The sequence below is a fragment of the Lottia gigantea genome, assembly GCF_000327385.1.
Source record: "Lottia gigantea unplaced genomic scaffold LOTGIsca_33, whole genome shotgun sequence".
Taxonomy (NCBI): Eukaryota; Metazoa; Mollusca; class Gastropoda; family Lottiidae; genus Lottia; species Lottia gigantea.
The window spans coordinates 840852-862155 of NW_008709110.1; the positions used below are offsets into that span (position 1 = coordinate 840852).

Here is a 21304-nt window from a genome sequence, read left to right on the forward strand (position 1 = left end):
ACGATGTCAATAAAGTCAATATGTTCTTAGTGAGCTTTTTTAATGCAAGTTATCTCGTCTTGAAGAGAACATTTTGGGGTCGTTTGATTTCCGACAATTATCCGTTAATAAATACGGGCATTATACTTTCTTTCTAATTTCCAACTTGCCTATGTTTTCGTTCCATCCGAACGATATATACATGCACATGTTTCATTAACCAAAGCTGATAAAACTTTGCTGATAATTTGATGCATACCATCAATCTCGATTGTTATTCAGTTTCGCGAACTATGTCATTCTCGTGGCTTTCAAGAACTTCAATAAATGAACATAATATTTGAAGTATAAAGATGACATCGTGATCATAACAGGATTAAATAATTCTTTGATCAGACGTTGACGGTGATTTAGCATAGTGTCTGTGTTAACAGTGTTTTATTGGTAGACTGTCAATAATCCCGGTTCTTCATTTTTAAGAAATATTGTATCTTGGTGACAAGACATGTTTATTGATGATGATTAGATTACTTGTATGGAATAGTAGAAAGCTTTTCCAGAATTGTTTTGTGAAGTGAAGCAGTATAAAGGGATTACTCTGTTACTTAGTTACTATTGTTAAAGTATAACCACCTATCTAACTATTGTCAATTGACACATAAATCATTCTGTTTTAATATTTCCAGGTTTGATTAACTCGGCTCTTTCGAAACCCATTAGTCTCTTTTTAGATTAGTACATAACACTATGCTTTTAAACTATATGATAACCAAGGAGCCAAGTATTGCACTATATAAGAAGAATGTGCGGTATTTTATACCGATATGTCGTTAAGAATTAAACCTTAGGTTGTTGAGTTCAGTTTCACAAGGTTAGCAAAGCAAAAAGTAAACAGGTCGAAAATTCTAAGTAGCTCATGCAAAACTTAGTCATATAGACGCAACGCATCAAGAAAAAACATAACCAGATACAATTAGAAGAACAATAAAAATTGTGCCATGACCATCAAATGTAGACAATTTTACTTGGTTGATAATTATTTTATGATGTATCGCTTCCGGTAATTGAGGATTTGACTACCTAAGAAATCATTCTGTCTGGCAAAGGATTGGACACTTTGCATGATAACGAAATATGAGTTTGTCCAAGGCTTCGGGTGTAATTATGGAAGGAAGTGTTTCGTCTGAAAAAAGGTAGTTACTTTTATCTGTGGTGACGGATATACATGGAATGCATTACACAACAGTTATATGTCGCCTTGTCATTGTATTTTGATATGTCAATATTTGACATATTGTGACCATTTTCAAATTGTTAAAACTTACCTGAATATCTTCTTTTTCTTTTGGCAGGCCTTTTTTCTGTGAGCTAACAAAAGGACTGACATTTTGAATAAGACTAAGTACAGATTCCAAATATTTTTGACAAGACAAGCACAAACTAGTCTTCCAGTCTTCTGTCAACTAACTTCAGGTAAACTTCTAAAGCCTTACATTACAATAGGAATGGTTATTGATTCAAAGTTTACCTTGCCTGAAACCAAGACACTCATTGGTTGTCATTTACAAGCGCGTGTTCGTGATAGCTTGCATAACGATCGGTTGAGGGAAAACTTCTATTAACAAATATTTAACACTAACAGTATATTGAAGTGGTTACCATGGGTGACCATCAACTTTGCTGTCTTTTGTTCGTATTGTTACTTTACAATTCACAATCCCCATGCTTCCAAAGTGACAAAAGTCGATATGATCTGGAACATAAATATTTAAGTTAAAAAGAAAAATAATTTAATGATCGATACTCAATTAGAGAATTATTTGTACGCCTGCAAAGTTTCTGGTGTTGACATTGTTTTTTGTATTGTTGTTTTCTGCTCTCTATTTGCTTAAATAACCAATTATGGTTTGCCTACACGTAACATGGACTAATATGTTCTGTGATCACACTGAAGACATGTTACTTCTGTGGTCTTTCTATTATGTATATTTTAAAACACAGCAATGGATAGTATTCGGCATAAGGCTAATTAAGAGGAAGTAAGATCATAAAATGTCATCACATTGAACATGATATTTGATTAATAACTACACTAATAACTAATTTAAAGTTTTTTACCTTAAATATGGATTTTAATTGCCTAGGAATTCAGAGTATGATTCTGTTTTGCATTAAATGAAGCTTCACAGTTATGACATTTTAAAATTAAAATAACATCTACATGGTCTCATAACGTCCTGGGGGAAAGGAAGTGGTAGAATTGAACATGTTGGTAAAGGAAATTACCATTTCCCTAGCATACCGATCGACAAAACCAACTCTAGTATTTCTCGTCTTTATTGATTGAAAAGAATCGGAACTGTTTGTTGTTGACAGTTCAAACCCCTATTGAAAATATAGTAGCAAACGTTGTTCCACGATGGCATCTGGTGTGACGGGAGGGAGTTCAAGACTGATCATGAAGAACTAAAAAAACGATGGCCATCGTAATACGCCCACATTATTGTAATGGCAGCCAAGTCATCCGAGATGTTGACAAGAGCTGTCAGGTAATGAAATATTTCGATAGTAATATTTTCATACTGCAAGAGCAGCCTTTTTTACGATTGGCTTCATCCTTAGGTGATGTCACCAAGTTCCGTCTAAATCAGTCAAGATTTGTCTTTTGAGGTGTTTAAGATCTAAAGATCGATCACGTTTATTGATAACCCATATTATATTATTTTTCATTTTCTTTATTTTTAATTTTTTTTTTTTGCTTTTTAATAGGGTTCGTTGAAATTTGCTGAAAATTGTGTCTTGACCGCGATTTCAAAAACAAGGACAATAACTCATATTAAATACTTTTTAGATATTTTTACATATCTATAGTGTACATCATTTGGAAATAATAAACAATTTCACCGCGTTTCATCAAAATCCGTAAAGAACCTTCTAGAATATTTTTCGATTTGCCTGATTTTCAATAGGGTTCATCATTAGGTGATAGGTCGTATGTTGGGACTTAAGGTGGTTGCCAATTTACAAACTTGTCACGATTTTGTTGAGATTTTTTCGTGTTTTGTTTCATTTGAAGGCAGAAGCTACATGCACATCGCTTCATTGTAGCTTTGTACAGCAAAGAATCGACATAAATACTAAATGGCAAAAGACTTTTTCTATACCACTTCTAACATAGTTCAGACGAAAAACTGAAAGATAAGACCAACCCAATCTCTGCATTGAGCTGACTTTTCTCGTCATTTAAGGCTAGAGAAAGGTGGTGATTACAGGAAAGAACAGATAATGTCTTGAGACAAAACAGTATATCTGGCTACATACATCATCCAAGATATATCATGAAAGATGCCTCATCAACATCAGTTATTCCGATAAAACATTATGTCAACTACTTCAAAAACAGAAAATAGAATAATACAAATAAATCCATGCTACAGTAATTTATGTCCACTTCAATTAAAAGGTTCCTTGGTTACGGGGGTCTAATGCAAATATGCAATTATTACCGTTCATTGAAATAACATTCAAATACAATAAATGTTATATAATAATGTCTATAATAAATTGACTCGAATGCGTCTTTCTGTTCTAAAAACCCAAAAGCTTCGATCAATCCAATTACATGGAGTAAAAAAAAAAAACTAATTACGTTTATCTTTTCAACCAAAGGCATGACCAACGAAGAGAATGTTGCAAGTAGGCTATGCAGTGGGGCTGGTTTGCGAAAAAAAACTGTATGTCTTTTCTTGAATTGTACACTGTCAAAATAAAGTCACGACGTCAATTCGCTTTTTATTTTTATTAGATAAAATGATCGACTTTCATTCCAACTTCCATCTTTAATTCTATTTCAGATTGTCATGACATCTTCACAGTTTCAAGCTTTTTTTTGGTGCTATAGCCATCTTTATTTGTATCACGGAATGGATCAATTTTATTCAATTGTACGACAGAGCCCAGAAAGATGGCACACATTATGGCCTATCATTGTTCACAGACTTTCTGTTCGTGGCCTCCGACTTGGTGGTATTACTGCTTTGAATTTTGAGCTGCGTTACTCAGTGAATGTGATACTAGATGTGAACGAAGGGAAGTATAAAAAGTTAATAGTTAGGATATGCAGTAGTTGCAGTGAAATCCTCTTTAACCCTTGTCAAATCACTTCATAATAGAAGAAAAAAACTAACAACCCGGCACCCCTATTAAACACCAAAAGCGTTTTTATTCATATGGTTATATTTACATTTCTACTATCACTCCCTTCAATAAAACAGTTAGCCAAACCGGCGTTTATTTTCCAATAACTGTAGTTTGTCACGTGACAATAAGGCGTATGAATACATCGAAAACGAAAACAAGGATTGACCCAAGTTTTTTTACCTAGAGTCTAATCTAATTTTACAATTTATTTAAATTTACAATTGTTGTTAATATTTCAATGGCATAATAAATATTTGATAATTCTATCATCCAAATAAGACTGTCTATTTATAGAACTATATTTTTAGGGGCGGGTCGGTGAACTTGATTGACAGATATCGGTGAATTAATCAACAACGGTTTCGGGTATTTTTACAATTACAAAATAGAACATTTTAGCGTATTTTATCACAAAAGATAAACCAATGTAAAAATAAGGAATGAATGTGGATCTTGTTATCGTTATGGGGAAATAAACGCTGGTTTATCATGTGACAAGACGTACATGACCCGCTTCGCCTTAAGTATAAGTGTTGCGGAAGAAATGAAACATTTTAGCATGCAAGAAAATAAATTGTTGTTTTTATGACTTGTAAGTATAGCACTAACGTACCTCTATTCTCTGGTCGAAGACCAAATCTACCTCTTGAATTCCAAATTTACTCATAACAAAAACTAATTAGACAAAAATTCAAACTTCGCTGCTACTTTTATATAAGTTCTAGAAATATGTCAAAATTTTGGATGCACTTATTTCATATTGTTATAAGCATCCGCGGACCATTTTATGTGGATAAATAGATATGTTATTAAAAGAAATAACTGAGTAAAAGTGGTTAGATAAGATAGTCTAGTGCAAGGTAAATCAGTTTAAAATAACTAAACAATATTATACAAACGTAGTGCAATTTACAAATTAAACAAGCCAGGCTAAAATCATTATTATCATTTCAATTTTGCTATAGAATTTGTTTACGTATTTATCGATGCCTATATGGAAATATAATGTTCTTCAATTTCAGCACCCTTTAGATATTTATTAAGCAATTACTCAGAGGCAATTCATTAATGCTAATTAAACAAGAATCGGTATTTGATGGACCTGTAGACAGAGTAATCAATCAATGACAAAGGCGAATAAAGGACAGTAATTCGTTTTTGAATATATGATTTATGGAGGTAATATCAGAAGGATATATTTATATTTATCAAGTTAAGGCCCAAAACGATACGTCAGTCCCAATCATTGCCTTTAAATGAAGATCGATCGAAAGAAAAAAAAGTTAATAAGCGGTTATTTGATGAAGTAATCAATATAATATCAACACGTCTAGAAGAACCACTTGTTTTGATGTCGCGAATATCATATTATCACGTATTCGATCTTGCCTACGTATCTTTTCCAATTTGGGAACAATCAACTGGTTTTCCATTAGGTTTAGTAGCTTCCCCTAAAATATAAAATAATGCCACGAAATGAAAAGGTTTGACAAGAATCACGAAAGGTTGGTACAGTCAAATGAAAACGAGATACAAATACTATTTAACAATTTTTGGGATTTAAATATACGGTTCCCATAGTTAAAACATAGTTAGAACAAATGATGGCTATGGCGTGTGAGAGTCTGATGAACTTGAATAAGCCATCTCCACCCATAATTCCGGTGGACCCATCTAAAAATGGTAAAATCAATGCAAAGGGGTTTGGTTAAGGATCAGTTGGTAGAAAGGATTATTCTTGTAAAATATAGTTGTTTCTTTCTATTGAAATTGATGTTCTTGTATTTTTAGGTACATAATACTTACAAACAAAACAAATTTGTGTATTGTCAGGGACATCAATTTCAATTTCTTTCATTCTCTTTAGTGTACCAGCTTTGACATAAAATGGACGACTACGATCAAAGTAGCCCTTCGATTCTTTAGTTTTCTTTTTCCTTCGAGTTGTGAATTTGAAATGAACATTTCCGCTTGATTCTATTATTCCAAACTTTAAATATTTTAATTTTCGCCAAGATTTTTTGCAACCTTTGCGCCTTTTACATGGTTTCTTTATGGTCAGTTTAATTGGACCGGTAATACTTCCATGTGTTGGATCTGGACCTAGATAAGATAATAAAGAATAGTTTTCTCTTAGCTGTAGTGCAACACGTATCCGACACTTTCCAATATCGAGGTGGCCATTCGTCTATTTTTTTTAACGTTTCAGTTTTCAGGTGTCAATTTGCTGACAAGTACTTGTGATGCCATAATTTGTTCTTTGGAAATCCAGCAGCGGTTGCCGCCGCAGTATAATTAAAATTAGACCTTATTTTCGTTCCTATTGTATTAGTTTCGTTTCGAATGTTTTATCAATGTAAGTGTAGCTTATCAAGTCCGATAGTGTAATAAGCCTCGGAATTATTCCGTGGCTGGAAAGGGCAGCCACGTGATTGGTTAAAACAGAGGTCAAGTAAAGGTTAACAGAATGAAATGTTAAGAAAGACAGGGTTAGACCTTACTGTAGTGGTTGCGTACAAAGCTAACAGCTAATAAAACATTCGAAACGAAACTAATAAAATACGAACGGAAGTAAGGTCTAATTTTAATTATACCATGATCGTCCTGAACAATTCTATTTATGTAATTATTAACATATGGCAGACAAATTTGTCATTTAAATAGTATCTGATTCCAACAGAAACTAATGAATTAGTCAGAGAAAAAAGACGGAATGAAAACACTTTGTTTTGTAATTGGGACTTACCTTTTGTACTTTCGGTTTGAGAGTAACATGGTTTACTTTCAAAATCTTTCTCGTCTTTATCTGATGTAGACCGTACCCCTTGAAAGTCAAAACGGTTTATTCTATACAGTTACAACGGTAAATGTTTACAAATTACTGAATTTGATCTGCAGTGTGATCTTTTGGGTCTGTCACTAGCTGGACAGGGTATGATCAAGGACGTCTGATATCACTTTACAGATGGGTGTGATCCCTTTTGGAGTATCCAAATGGCTAATTTTGTTTATTTGACCCATGATTTACAAATCAACAGCAAAGAAAAGGGTATGTCGTGTCAACACCTAGTATTCTTTTTGCACGTAAGTCATCCCATTCTCCAATTCAGACTTGTCGGTCATCGAAAGCTATTGCAAAGAGCGGTAACTCTATATGAAAGATTGGGGTTATACAGCATTTAACAATTAGAATTCAAACTATCAGTGTCTACGATCTAAGCTTGTGATTCAATATCTACGACTAAGGTTGTGATTTAGTATCTACGATGTAAGCTTGGCGAAACTTGACGAATGTAAAATCACGTAATATATTTCTATAAATTATCATAACTAAAATGCTACTTATTAACATACACTTATAACATATCAAGAATCCACCAAATTTCGTTCCAGGGTAAACAGTGAAATTAAGATGAACAAGTTTCGTATTCTTGATAACTTTTAAACCATGATCCCATTGCTCTGCAGTAGTAGTGTTAAATGGTATAGTTACCATGTCGGAAAAATGTACATCATAGTTTATATATTTCATGTACAAAATCTGAAATAATTATAATTGCACGGCACTTAAATAGGCTATCAATTCAAAAATTCATTTTTTAAACTTTTATCCGAAACCAATCGCCATATTAAATTGATTGTATATATTTATACCGACCATCAATCGTCAACCTTTAATTGTATCCAAGTAAATAAACCTTCGTAAGTTATAATAATATATATATATATATTGAAAAATTGATTTAAAGTGAAAAAAATATTTTGTTAAAAGGGAGATAACTCGTATCGATAATTTGTCTGGTCTTGTTATTCCGCTCTACAGATTACATGCAATACATATTTACATTACGAAATCTAATATAGCTTTTAATGAATCAATTATCCATATCAATAAATTACTAATAATGCCCACAAACTTTAACAATTTTGAATTCCTTTTTTATCCAGTTCTCTATATATCTTTTATATTTAGGAAGGTTTCAGGGAATCATAAAGGTCAGCGGAGGGGAAGGGGATTGTCGTGTATACGTTAACAGAATACCTTAGTACGTTTTGGTCTTTTAATTACTGCACTACCGACACTATTTGTATTTGATTTAGGTTCGTAGTTCCATGGATACATATCATGACTCTTAATTATACCATACGCTGAATTAACCTCTGCATGGGTATGGTGTACACTATTCGTTACGGCGTCTGAAATAAAAATTTTCAAAAGATAAAAATATTATTAGGGTAAAGTCAAAGGTATTTCTTGCCCTTATCGGATCCTAAATTCTTATTCATTTTCAAATATTATATCTTACATAGTCCTGTTTTGAATTCGCTGGTTTTTCTTTGTTTTTTTTTTTTTTTTTTTTTAATTTTATTGGCAAAACATATACAATACAGATATCTGTAATATATACAATATAAGTAGCACATTAATATTCATTATAATTTTACAATATCTATAGTTTTATATAGTTGTATAGTCTATGCCATATATTGAACAGAGTTTGTGAGAGATAAAGAAATGGAAACAGAAACAAGTGGACAGTATAGGAAAGATGAAAGGAAAGAGTACCATACCGTCATTTCCTTATAATTGAGTCTGTTCAGTTAATGATCAAAATTTGTCAGTATTTCTAAAATATTATCCCATTGTGCATTTAAAAACATGTCGTTTTTGTGTTTACATAAATATAGTTCTACTTTGATATTATCTAGGAGATAGTTATTAATGCTATTAGGTTAGGTTTGGTTTTATTAATCCTTGAACGATAAATGAAAAATTTTGTATGAAGAAGAAGCCAATTTAAGGGTATACCTAATAAGTTAGATCCGAAAACAATCGTTTCTAGTGACAACACAGTTCCAGAAAGGTAAATTTTAAGCTTATCCCATAGGGATTTTACATATAGACAATCATAGAAGAGATGTTCTAACGATTCCGGACTATTTTGACAAAAGGTGCATAATTCAGTTTCGACTAGTTTAATTTTGTAGAGAAAAGTATTTGTTGGTAAAATGCGGTAATTGAAACCAATTAATTTTCGAATTTTTTGTAATATTAAAATGTAAAATGTAATTTAGGCTCCAATCATTCACTTTGTATTCTAGTACCTCAAATTTGGTTTGTGACTTAATCGAAATATTTTCTGTTAAAGCATCATAAATATGCCTACTACCTTTACATTGATTGAACAATAGTTGAATGTGAAATGGAATAAAAGGACGTAGTAGCACGAGAGGTTCATTTTCTTTTTCTTCAAATGTTTCGTTTGTACATAGCGTAATAGTTTTAATTAAGGTAGTATATTCAAGGAAATTTGTTTTTAAGCTTGGGTACAGTTTTAAAAAATCGTTATAATTGGGGAAATCCCCCACTATCATTCCACAAATCTGAGATATAAATAATATTGTGTTTAAAATATCTTGGGTAAAATAGTGGCTTATTGAGCAGTTTAATTGAAGAATTGTGCCATATTACTGTTTTCCCTAAGTCTGCTTTACACTTAGCGCTAATGTTTTTCCTTACTCGGATCCATGAGGTGATAACATTTTTCCAAAAAGTATTATTAATACTGTCTAGTTAATTTTCGAGATAGGAATAGTCAAATCTAGAAATAAAATCGCATTTTAGACTTGTACTGTATTCAAATAATTTGCCCCATTTACTCTCTGATAGGATGAGATGTTTTATCCATGTTGTTTTAAGTAAAACTATAAAATTATCTAAATCTACCATATTCAAACCTCCATTTTTGTAAGATTGTTTTATACATTTTCTACTGACTTTCTCAGGTTTGTTGTTCCAAATAAATTTGAAAAATTTTGTGTTGAGGAGATTAATAAGAGTTGGCTCAGGGTTTGGAAGAGATATAAAAAGTCTAGTATTGTTAAAGTGGCTTTTATTGATTCAGGTGATCCGTCTAAAATAAAAGTTGTATCGTCCGCGTATTGGGATAGTTTATTCTCCTCATTGTCAATATTTACACCCTTTACATCCTTAGAATTTCGAACAAGAGTTGCTAAAATCTCGGCGCATAAAATAAATATATAAGGCGATAATGGATCTCCTTGCCTACATCCTCGTTCAAGATAAAATGAATCAGATAAAAAACCGTTTTGGAGGACACAAGAACTCGAGTTGTTGCATAAAGTAATAATCCAATCTTTCATATAAGATTTAAATTTAAAAATATTTAACACAGATAAAATGAAATCCCATGAAATGGAATCGAAAGCTTTTTCGAAATCGATTAACAACAAAAGGGCAGGAATATCATGAAAATCGGTGTAGTGCATTATATCATAAATTAGTCTTATATTTTCCCCTAAGAAACTTCCTTTTATAAACCCGGTTTGATCTCTGTTAATTAATTTATCTAGAACTGTCTTAAATCGATTGGCAATGTATCCAGAAGCTAGTTTGTATGTACAATAGACTTATAGGTCTCCAGTTTTTTAGGAAGCGCTTGTCTATATCTTTCTTGGGGATACATGTTATTATTCCAAGTCTTTGGGTGATAGTTAATTGTTTTTCCGAAAATCCGTGCGATAGGGACCTTAAATATAAAGTGTCCTATATCAATCCAAAAGACTTTTAAAAATTCAAAGGAATAGCCATCTGATCCAGGGCTTTTATTGTTTTTAGTCAGTTTCAAAAATTCTAACAATTCTGATTGAGATATTTCTTTTTCAAGTTCATTTGCTTCCGTCTCGCTTAGAGTATTAATTGGTAGTTTTTTTTAATTTGTTTGTTACGTCATCGCTATTCAAAAAATGTCTTCACGAATACAGTTTTTTATAAAAATTTCTTGTTTCTTTTAGAATATCTTCTTGGTTGTCAATTGTTTCACCTAAGTCATTTTCCAATTTACAGATGTGCTTACTGACAAAATTTCGAGATTCGAGACTGCAGAAATAGTTAGATGGCTTCTTCCCCTCTTCGATCCATTTAGCGCGAGCCCTGATAAAATGTCCCTTTAACCTAAAGTTTCTTATTTCTTCCAGCTCTTGTTTCAATTTCTAAATTTTTTCAAACTCAGAAACATCTACTGAGTCTTCTAAAATTTTAATTTGGTCGGAAATATATTTTTCTTTCTCTTTTCTACATTTACTCCTATAAGCCAAGAAAGAAATGGTGTTGGCCCTATTATTTGGTATTTTATCTATGTTCTCCAAGTTACAGACTGGTACGACATATTGACATTTTGTTTTGTAGACTATTATTTAATTTCCAGATGCCGTTCCTTTAACAAATTTTTTGAATTTTAGTTGTAATACAATTCCCGAGTAATCTGATCGATAACTGTTTTCAAATTTATGTTTTGAAAGATACTTAGATACTCATTTGATGTTAAAAAAAAGTCAAGTCTGGCGTGTTTCTGTGGATTTGATTTCCTCCATGTGTACCTTATTAGCGAAGGATATAATTCCCTAAAACTATCTTTTACCTCATAAGTTTCCATCCATTTTAGCAGGTTTTCGCGAGCTTTAGGATTATTAACATGTTTATAATTTTTGCTGTCTAATTCCGGGTTTAAAACTAGGTTAAAATCCCCACACATAATAAAATTTTCATTGCCAATATGTTCAATATTATGGAACAATTTGTCGTAGAATGCTGGGTTATCATCATTAGGACCGTACAGATTGATTAATGTTAAATGGGTGTCCTCGATTGAAATGTCTAACAATATTGTGTTTTCAAGCGTTAAAGTATCATGTAGTTTATAGTTAAAATTGTTATTGAAAAATATAGCTACCCCCCTAGCATTGGTGCGATAAGACTGAAAAATACAGTTATAGCCCCATTGGGTCTGAATAAAATTTTCTTGTAGACGGTCAAAGTGAGTATCTTGGAGGCAGTAAATATTATAGTTTTTGGATTTTAGGGAGTTCAGAACATCTCTTCTTTTACCTGAATCTCCTAAACCTTGACAATTCACTGACATAATACTTACTTCACCCATTAGTAATTGTTAAAAAGTTTCTTTTAAAAGTAATGGACATGACGGACAAATATACGATTGAAGTGGACAGACATGTGGACGAGGACGATTGTTAAGTTAATATAAAAGGTAATGACGGTACTGCCAGAAAAGCAAATAGAAAGTGAGAGATATGGAAATTTACGAGAGAAATTGAGTACATACAGCATGTGCATGTTTCTATAGATCAGTGCTTCCGATCTGTTTAAGAATATTGTGAGTTCCTACATTCATTACAAGGAAAGTTAAATAATTCATGAACAGTGAAGAAGCTATTTGATTGACAAAGTCTCTGAAATATTACAATTATAATATAGTTGCAATTAACAGTCAAACAGGGGAGGCAATCAAATCAGAAATTAATTGTGGTTTAACATAATCATCACTAAAACATGAATAAACAATTTTCAATATAGATTGTTATTGAAAGTTGTTTCAGATTTATTACTACTACTAATTGCTGTTATCATAAGAAAAAAAACAAGACCAAAAACAATTCTTTATGTAGTGTGGGAAAAAACAGGAAGTTATGTGCTGAATATCAAGAATTTTTTACAAGATCTAAAAAGGATCTTTTTTTTGGGGGGGGGGGGGTAGAATTTCAGTATTTATTCAGTAAATTTTTTGTATTTAATTCCACACTTAATTTCGAGCGCTTTTCCATTTGACATATGCGAAATTTGATGGTGCTACTTTCATTGCTAGGTGAGAACTTACCCTTTGGTATGCAGGAGAAATCATATAGCATGACATCAGGTTTTTTACCGATACACTTCAAGTTTGACGGCCCATGTGTCTGTGATATGATATCTTCCTTTCCTAAAGTTATATTGCAACCATTCTTCCAATAACACTTTAAAGTTGCAACTAAAACTGCTATTTGCAACCCATAGCAATCATGCTGAGTATTTTTACTGGTAAGTGTTACATTAAAAATAATTTCATTATCCGGACATTTGAGCTCAGCACTCTTTCCAGGTTGGCTGAAGGTATATTTATAATTATCTGAAAATAAATGATTATAAAGTTTTTTTTTTTAGTTCGTTAGAGTTGTATCCGGGACACTTATGCCTTCGCGTCCGGTATTTAATTTAAGAAACACTTGAGCAAATACAATTTTGCTTCATTGGTATCTGCGATTGTGACGTCATGTGTTCAGTACAAATAGGCCGCAGAGATTATGTATAATTAGGGAAGTAATTTGAACCTTGAGTAAAAGGCGATATCATTCATCATTTAAGACCTTTACCTATTTGTACTATCTACGATGTACATATGCGTTGATCACTGCGATTAGAATTAGTCTGCGATATCAGATTCTGCTGTAAGCGAATCTTAACATAGCATCAACCAACCAACAGATTAAAAACTATACAAAATCTTTGATAAGTTAAAGACCATTTCTTGCATATGTAAACGGCTCTTTTGTTGTCTGCTCATTAATATTTGGTTTAATCGAACCAAAAGAGTTAATTTATTACCAAACTTTGCCTTATGACCCAAGTTCTTGCTTAGATGATTTTAATGAAACAGATAAGACTTGGATGTTGGTAGTTAATAATGATCATTTCTCTGTTTTCAACAAAAGACTGAAAGATGACAGAAACGAGTATTTCAGCAAATCAGTCTTCACGATTGCTACATGTTATCTATAAAGATCACTTTGACCGAAATGAATACTATGTGTTTGAGGGCGAAGAGAAAATAAACCCTTATCAGAGGTTTATTCGAGTCATAAAATAACGGCGTCTTCTTGAACTTCTTATCACCCGAAAGATAATTATATATAATACTATACCAGGTAACATACCTGACATGAAGAATTAGGGGAATACCCTAAAATTTTTGGTTTAATGAATAGAATTATTTGACGTTAAATGTATTATGTGAATGTAACGGATTCTTTTGTCATTGTCAAACAAAGTAACAGAGATAGCGTTTTACTGACTGTTCATCTGTATGCTGTTGGGCAAGCGGCACATACCTTTTACCAATTTTAATTATAAATAAGGCAGAAAAAGTGTAATGTTGAGCTTAAGAAATAAGTTAAATACTTGCTGTTTGCAATAGAGGAAAATTTGTTTGTCCCACATGTACTTGATAATGCAATCTTCTAATATTCAATTGCTAAATATCTAGATGCCTGTTTATTTAACAGAATGATTTGTGATTTCTTGTAGATGCCCATGTAAAATAATAATAACCTTGTGGAATGAAAGATTGGCCTTTCCAGAAAGTCGCGATCCACATTATTATGGATCATAGAATTTCTTACACAGACAGAAACTATTGATTTTGTGAAATAATCTATGAAATAGACATTATGAAATCAATATTTACTTTCAAAGTGCAACTAAACAAGAATTTCTTTCTTTTTTATATTCAATCATTTAAGTTTTTTTTCTGGTTTTAACTTTGTAAAAAAAGGAACAATATTGACCATATTGATGGTATTATAATATATATTTGAGATAGTGGTTTAAACCTTCAGAATAAGTAGGAGACATATTTCTTTACATTAAAAGTTTATTTTGCTTTAAACTGTACAGAAACGTTAAGGGACATCTTCTCTGGATTTTGGTGTACAGTTATAATAAATTTTAGCGAATTTCCACCTACGATATAACAGAATGCTAATTTAAATCTGTAAGAATTCAAGGTAAATGTTTGATGGGGATAAGTTCAATGACAATTAGGTCCCGGAAATTTTATTATGTAAATGTAATAAATGTTAGAATATGTACATACCCTTTTTAGCATCTGTTATCCAGATTATTAACAACAGAAGAACAACTGAAATCTTCATGGTAGTCTATTGAATGATTTGGTGGATATTTTTGAAGTAATAGATTGTTGATAACAGGAGTAATAATGACATAATGTATGTCAAGGATAGGTAACATTAATATACTCTATTATATATCTAACATGTCTATTCATGTAATTCTACACTTTATGCTGGAGTTGAAATGAGGACTGAAACATATATTTAGACATAGGTGTATATAGAAGATTATTGGGGATACCAAGTGGGTCACGATTAGGAAGTTCCGATCCGAAAAGGGAATTTTTAAATCCTTAAAATAGGTTTTCTATGCATACCAACTAATATTTCGCTCTTAAATACATCAAAGTAAAATTTATAAATTTAATAACATAATAATTTTATACAACCAATAGAAGAAAGCTGACAATTTTATATTTAACTACATAAATACATCCTGATTAGAAAATTGCGAAATATAGTATGCATTTAAATCAGGGTCGAAATTTTTACACTTTGATTACAATCTAGATTACAAACAAGATGAATTATTAAAAGAGGAAATTAATTATAACATCTATGGTATACTGGATATTATTCAAATTATACAATTATATCTTGTAGACAAAAGGAAGCGAAAGATTCTCTTCTACTTATTTTAATCCTATCTATTGGCCTATAGAAAATGACAATTAGTTTAAATATGTATAAGGATAAAATAGAAAACATGTTATGTTACAATCGGGCCAGTCTACAGATAGAGTGATAGAAAGATGACAAATCAGTTTGTTTGAAAATTATGATACACATGTAAACTAAACAAAGTTTTATTTAGTTCTTTACACTGATATTCAGTAAATATATACAATGAATATTTCACGTTATGTTGTTGTTTCTTCTGTGGTGCCTCTTACGACCTGAAGCAGAATAGACATGTCGATAAATGTTTCTATAGTTTTAAAGGGGGAAGGCATCGATCAGTAGTTACAAGTGCGCTTGAGAAAGTCAATTATCGAAATACCGTCCATGCATTCCTTTACAAAATTATGGAATCCATTGGGTGATACTGGGAAGCTGTTTCGGTTATCTAGATATTGACAAGTTACAGATATACTATTCAAATTTTCTTCATCATGTATGACCTGTTTTGTGGAATTTCCACGAGAATGTAGAGGGCTCACCTTTTCCCAGTATTCGATGCATTTTTATATTACGTTTTTTTATAGTAATTGATTTATGTAGTTTCCCCATAGTTTTTCTTTTCCTCGCAGTCGATTTTCTTCTGAAAAAGGTTGCTTTTCCACCACAGTCGTCTTGATTGGATACGCTTATAATATCACCTTCATTCTCGGATATCTCTATGTAATCTAAATAATTAATAATAATGCGTGTAGTTGATATATGTATGTGATATTGCAAATTTCTTATTTCCTGGCTGAAACTGAATTTATCTGTCAAGCTTTCACGCTGTATTACGGTAAACAAGGAAATTTACTTAAATGTCTTTATGACATAAATATATTATGGCCCAGGAGATCTTCTAAAAACATTAAGTTTATTTCACAATTGCAATGAATAATAGTATATGCACAAGAGACAATCCACCATAACCAATTATCCACTCGCCCATCACTTAGTGTCAAGAAGAAATGGTGCAGCTGCTTCTTACTTACTTTCAAATGCAAGTACAAATCCACGACCCGCTTTAGTATGGTTAGATGTTTTAAATTCAATATCAACACATCCGCTTTGAACAACCAATTCTGTTTGTTGTTGGCCTCGTAGTTTCTTTTTCTTGATTCGTTTACCACTAGGTGTAACATGCCAAATGTTGACTCGTTCTTTCCGTGCATCAATATCCAAATCAAAGTCTTCAGTGTAAAGTCGTAATCCAAACCTGGCATTTACTTGTAGTCGTATTCTGCATGTTTTTGTCTCTGACTGGTAATTCCAAGGATATATGTTGTGGCTTTTGATGAGACCCTTAAGTGCTTTGATTTCCCAATTGGATTTATTACAAATATCAAATACATGATCTGAAAAACAAAGTTATCAATGGAGTGCAACGAGATAAAGTTTGGAATAGTATTGGTGCAAACTCTTGTTTTTCATTTCCTTATTTTAACGTCCACAATCTGCTTGGTTCTCAGTTCCACCCAATTGCGAAACCATGTAGACTGAATCTTGATCAGATAGATCTAGTAAAACTAACACGGTTATTTGTTATTATTAGATTCTTAAATACAGCAATTGTCTTAAAAACCACATGTTTCTCAGAGACAGTCAGTTTGAGTTCGGATTTTGATGCGTACAAGTGCCATCATAACATCGAATCCTCTTCGATGCAAGAAATTTTCGAAAGCCGACCAGTTATCTCTTTTTTGTGATTAAAGCGTGCCTCAAAAAGAAATCAGAATTTTGATTGGATGAGAGCTGTAGAAAAATAAAATAGTAAAATTCATTGAAGTCTATACAAAAACGGATCTTACACTATGACATTACTAGATGTAATACAATTTGAAATTTACTTTACCTTTTCTAATACATTGAAATTTAGAGATAGTTACGTATGACGGCATTAGCGAAAGGCAGGTTGGAAAGGCAAACATTGTAATGGGTATGTTCCCATTCCAAGATACACTACAGTCTGATCTCCAGTAACAATCATTCTGTCGAGTAAGAATGGTGTGGACCTGGCCTCTACAGTCTCCTGGTTTCCCGTAACAAACGCCGTAATTACTGGCACCCACTGCCATTTTGGGTTTATAGATCACGTGATCAGCTGGACACGTCATGTATATTGTATCAGTCTTTTGATTCATGCATTCTTCTATAATTCCATTAACTACAAGAAAAGTGAGACATTCAATGCAGAGGTATGTATAAAATAATATCAATAAAATTTTATTTATTTGGACTTATTTACACAGAGTCCCTATTTAAATGGGACTTTTTAACGTGAGCTCAGAGCAGTGACACAAGTGCAAGACCGACGTCTTTAGGGACAATTACAATTATTCGTTAACTACATGTGATAAAAATCGAATTTATTGTTATAAAAACAATAGTAAGTTCAACAGCATGTTAAATTGCAGGAGAATATCGAATTTCAATTCAAGATAAATTGCCTACAAGGTTATATGCACCTACTAATAGCTTTGTTTATATCAGGACATTGCAGAACGGCATGACAAATTTGACCTACGTTCATATATTTCTTTAAGGTAAAAGCGTTTTTGACCTTCGATGCGGTTCCTCCCTGTGTGATGGTAAATCATTTCACTTTTGTTTTAAAATCAATAATTAGTCTACTAGCAAACAAATGAACGCGTTTCGGAAAATTAAGTCAACGACTTCAAATATTTTTGATTTTCGATATGGGTCATAAATACTTCTGGATTTGTAATAATTATTTTTTGAAATACAACCAGATGCATACCTAGTAGAAAGTTTACCAGAAATTTTGAACGACAAACGGATGCATCTGAGGACCAACGATACACATTCCATGCAGGAGTATACCAATGATTCTGTATCCTTTAGGTTATTTGTAAAGAACATCTATATACGTACCCTCTCCATCAGTGGATGATGTGGCTTTTGCATACGGTTTGATGTACTTTGATTTTTCAATAAAATTATTTTCTGGAAATATAAAAGATACCATAGAATTCACCCAAAGAATTTTAATACAGCAACTTTTGAAGGGCACACAAATCCTTTCTGACCCTAAAAGGCAGCTTCGTTTAGCTTCATCATTGTCAAACGTTTGACAGGAGTTAAATAAAGGTATACATACGTTTAAATTGGATCACAAAACCTCTTCCAATCGTTGCACCAGGCTGTGAGATGAAATCAATTTCTACAGATCCCGAATTTATACTGAAAATATCTCCACTACAGTTAGTACCATTGAAAATTGTCACTGACGTTGAATTGACTATATTACTAATGAGAAGATAGTCGCCATTTCGGGTTTGGACATCATCAAGTTTTAATGTTAGATGGAATCCATGTAAAATATCTATTATAGAAGAACATTTTAAAGAAGTACTACCATATGCCCATGGATATTCTCTATGACTGCGTATGATACCAAATTTTGACGTTAGTATCTTCTCATGACCGCTACAAATGTTGTGCACATCACCTGAAAAACGGAAATATTGATGTATATTCTGAAATATTTCTATGGAAAATGTAAATCTTTTGTTTTAATTTCTCATTCTTTTTTACCAAATCAGTAAATCATCAGTATAAACTATTTTAATTTACTAACTGAATCTATAACAAATATAATACCTTTCGGAACACACATTGGATTTATGTACGAAACATAATTGGGCAGCGTTCCAATACACTTTTGGTCGTCCGATCGGAGAATAACATCCCCTCTTCGCCAGCCGAAATTGCATTTATTTCTCCAATGACATTTATTCTTCTGTTTCAATAGGTTATACGACAGTCCGGTACAATCTCCTGTTGTATAACCACATTCTGATTGATTATTTATACCCAAGAATATTTCTGGTTGATATATTACATGATCATCTGAACAACTGATGTATATTTGTTCTTTCCTTCTGTTTAAACATCGAGTTATCATTCCATTATGCCCTAGAGCTACAGAAACAAAATGGTGATTAATTTAACATATATAATTATTGATCTTGGGTATGAAGCCTGAATTGAATTCAATAACATTACCTACTTCTATCTTTGAAAGGTGTAAAAGGTATACCGGAAATTGTAATACAATTGCAATTTGACAAAGTAAAATTTGAGATCATAATTTAAAAAAAGAAAAGAAAATAGATTAAACATTATATAATAATTCAGGTAAATGTTTAACAAATTAGTTCAAGGGGTTCATGTCATCAAAGTGTATTATCTCAAGGTGAAGCATTTCAAGGTATACCAATTTAAGTTGTCTTATTTCATATATATAATTTCAAGGTATAAAATTTCAAGATGTACCGGTTTCTGTGTATTTTTCATTGAAAATAAGTGAAAATGTAAAAATTTACTTACCTAATGACTCGACACAAGCATTTAAAAAGAAGACAAGGAAGATACGACCATACATCCTGATCAACTAAATTACTGTGATATATTATAGAAGTAAAGACGCAACCAGGAACATCCTGAATAATATCAATACGTCATCAATCAAGAATCGATTCGGTATTAATACATGTATCGATAACAATGGAGGCGACGATAATATACAATAATAAATAATAATAAAAAATAGAAAATGTATCCAAGGATGATTTATAGGTACATTTTTAGTGTTTCAAAAGACTAACAATACACTTCAATCGCTGTAAAATGTAGTGCTACCGAATTTGACAGAGGAGCATGTATTCCAAGTAAATATCGACTCAGTGTTGCCCCAATATATAGACCTGAAAATACCGGGATAATATTACTGAAATAGGAACTAGTGCGTATTACATTAGTGGTTTTTGTTTTAGTGAAATATTTAGGAAATGCCCTTCAACATATCAGGAAATCTTTGTGATATGAGATTGTGATCGATTCGATCAGAAACAGATATAAATTTGATAACTATTTATAGAGGAAGGGGTAAGATTAAAAAAAAGACAGGGGAATTTATTTCGCAATCCTTCATTTTAACTATGATAAGGTAAACCAGCTTAAAGGGGTACAGTTGTAGAATAATGACTTTCCTAAACATGAGAGCTTAAAGTCAGCTGTTTGTATCACGTAAGAATCAAAGTCTGGGGATGGAAAATTGTTTAAATTGCATAACACATTAGGTCGAATGTGACGATAATAACAATGGCAAGGCTGTTCTGAGAAAGCAAACACATAGACGAGAATATGCATGCTAACTTTTTAAGAGGTTTCATTTATTTAACAGGGAAAATGACTTTGGCCATATCACATCGCAAACCGACAAACAAGAAGCGGCAAAATTTAACATTTTTGAAATCATGATTTTTTTCATTCGTACGAAATTACCACAGATTTAACGTAATAATAATTCCAGATATCAGTTTCTATCTTTAAGTATTATCGGCTACTTTAAATTATTACTTCCTGTAACCCGAATGTATGAATTGATTTGCACAATAATCAGTAACTATATACACTGAAATGATAGCATATATCCATCCTTATGCGTATATAATAAAAAGTTGCAATTGTAAATTTTACCATAAGAACTTCGTGCACATGATGTGAAGTAATTTCATTTCCCTATCAGTATAAGAGGATAATGACCGTTTCGGTTCCGTTTCGAGGTGTTCGAGTCAGTGAAGATATCTAATTTTTGAATCATCAGACCATATTCTCTTTATTTTAATGTCCAGTATAGGCAGTATCCAACATTGTTAATTATACTATTCTAAATTAT

General features: G+C 32.1%; 1 protein-coding gene across 1 annotated transcript; it reads right to left on the reverse strand.

The window, feature by feature from the left end:
* Window positions 1-5083: 5083 nt before the first annotated feature.
* On the reverse strand, window positions 5084-20008 carry LOTGIDRAFT_232908 (hypothetical protein; the record flags this gene model as incomplete). The annotated part of the gene is made up of 15 exons (XM_009058224.1): window positions 5084-5630; window positions 5986-6282; window positions 6926-7003; window positions 7534-7720; window positions 8222-8376; window positions 9351-9564; window positions 11622-11791; window positions 12876-13163; window positions 16104-16289; window positions 16596-16958; window positions 17456-17767; window positions 18496-18567; window positions 18722-19072; window positions 19225-19545; window positions 19954-20008. The coding sequence occupies 15 exons, from the start codon at window positions 20006-20008 to the stop codon at window positions 5569-5571; spliced, it is 3111 nt and encodes a 1036-aa protein (XP_009056472.1). The 3' UTR covers window positions 5084-5568.
* Window positions 20009-21304: the final 1296 nt, after the last annotated feature.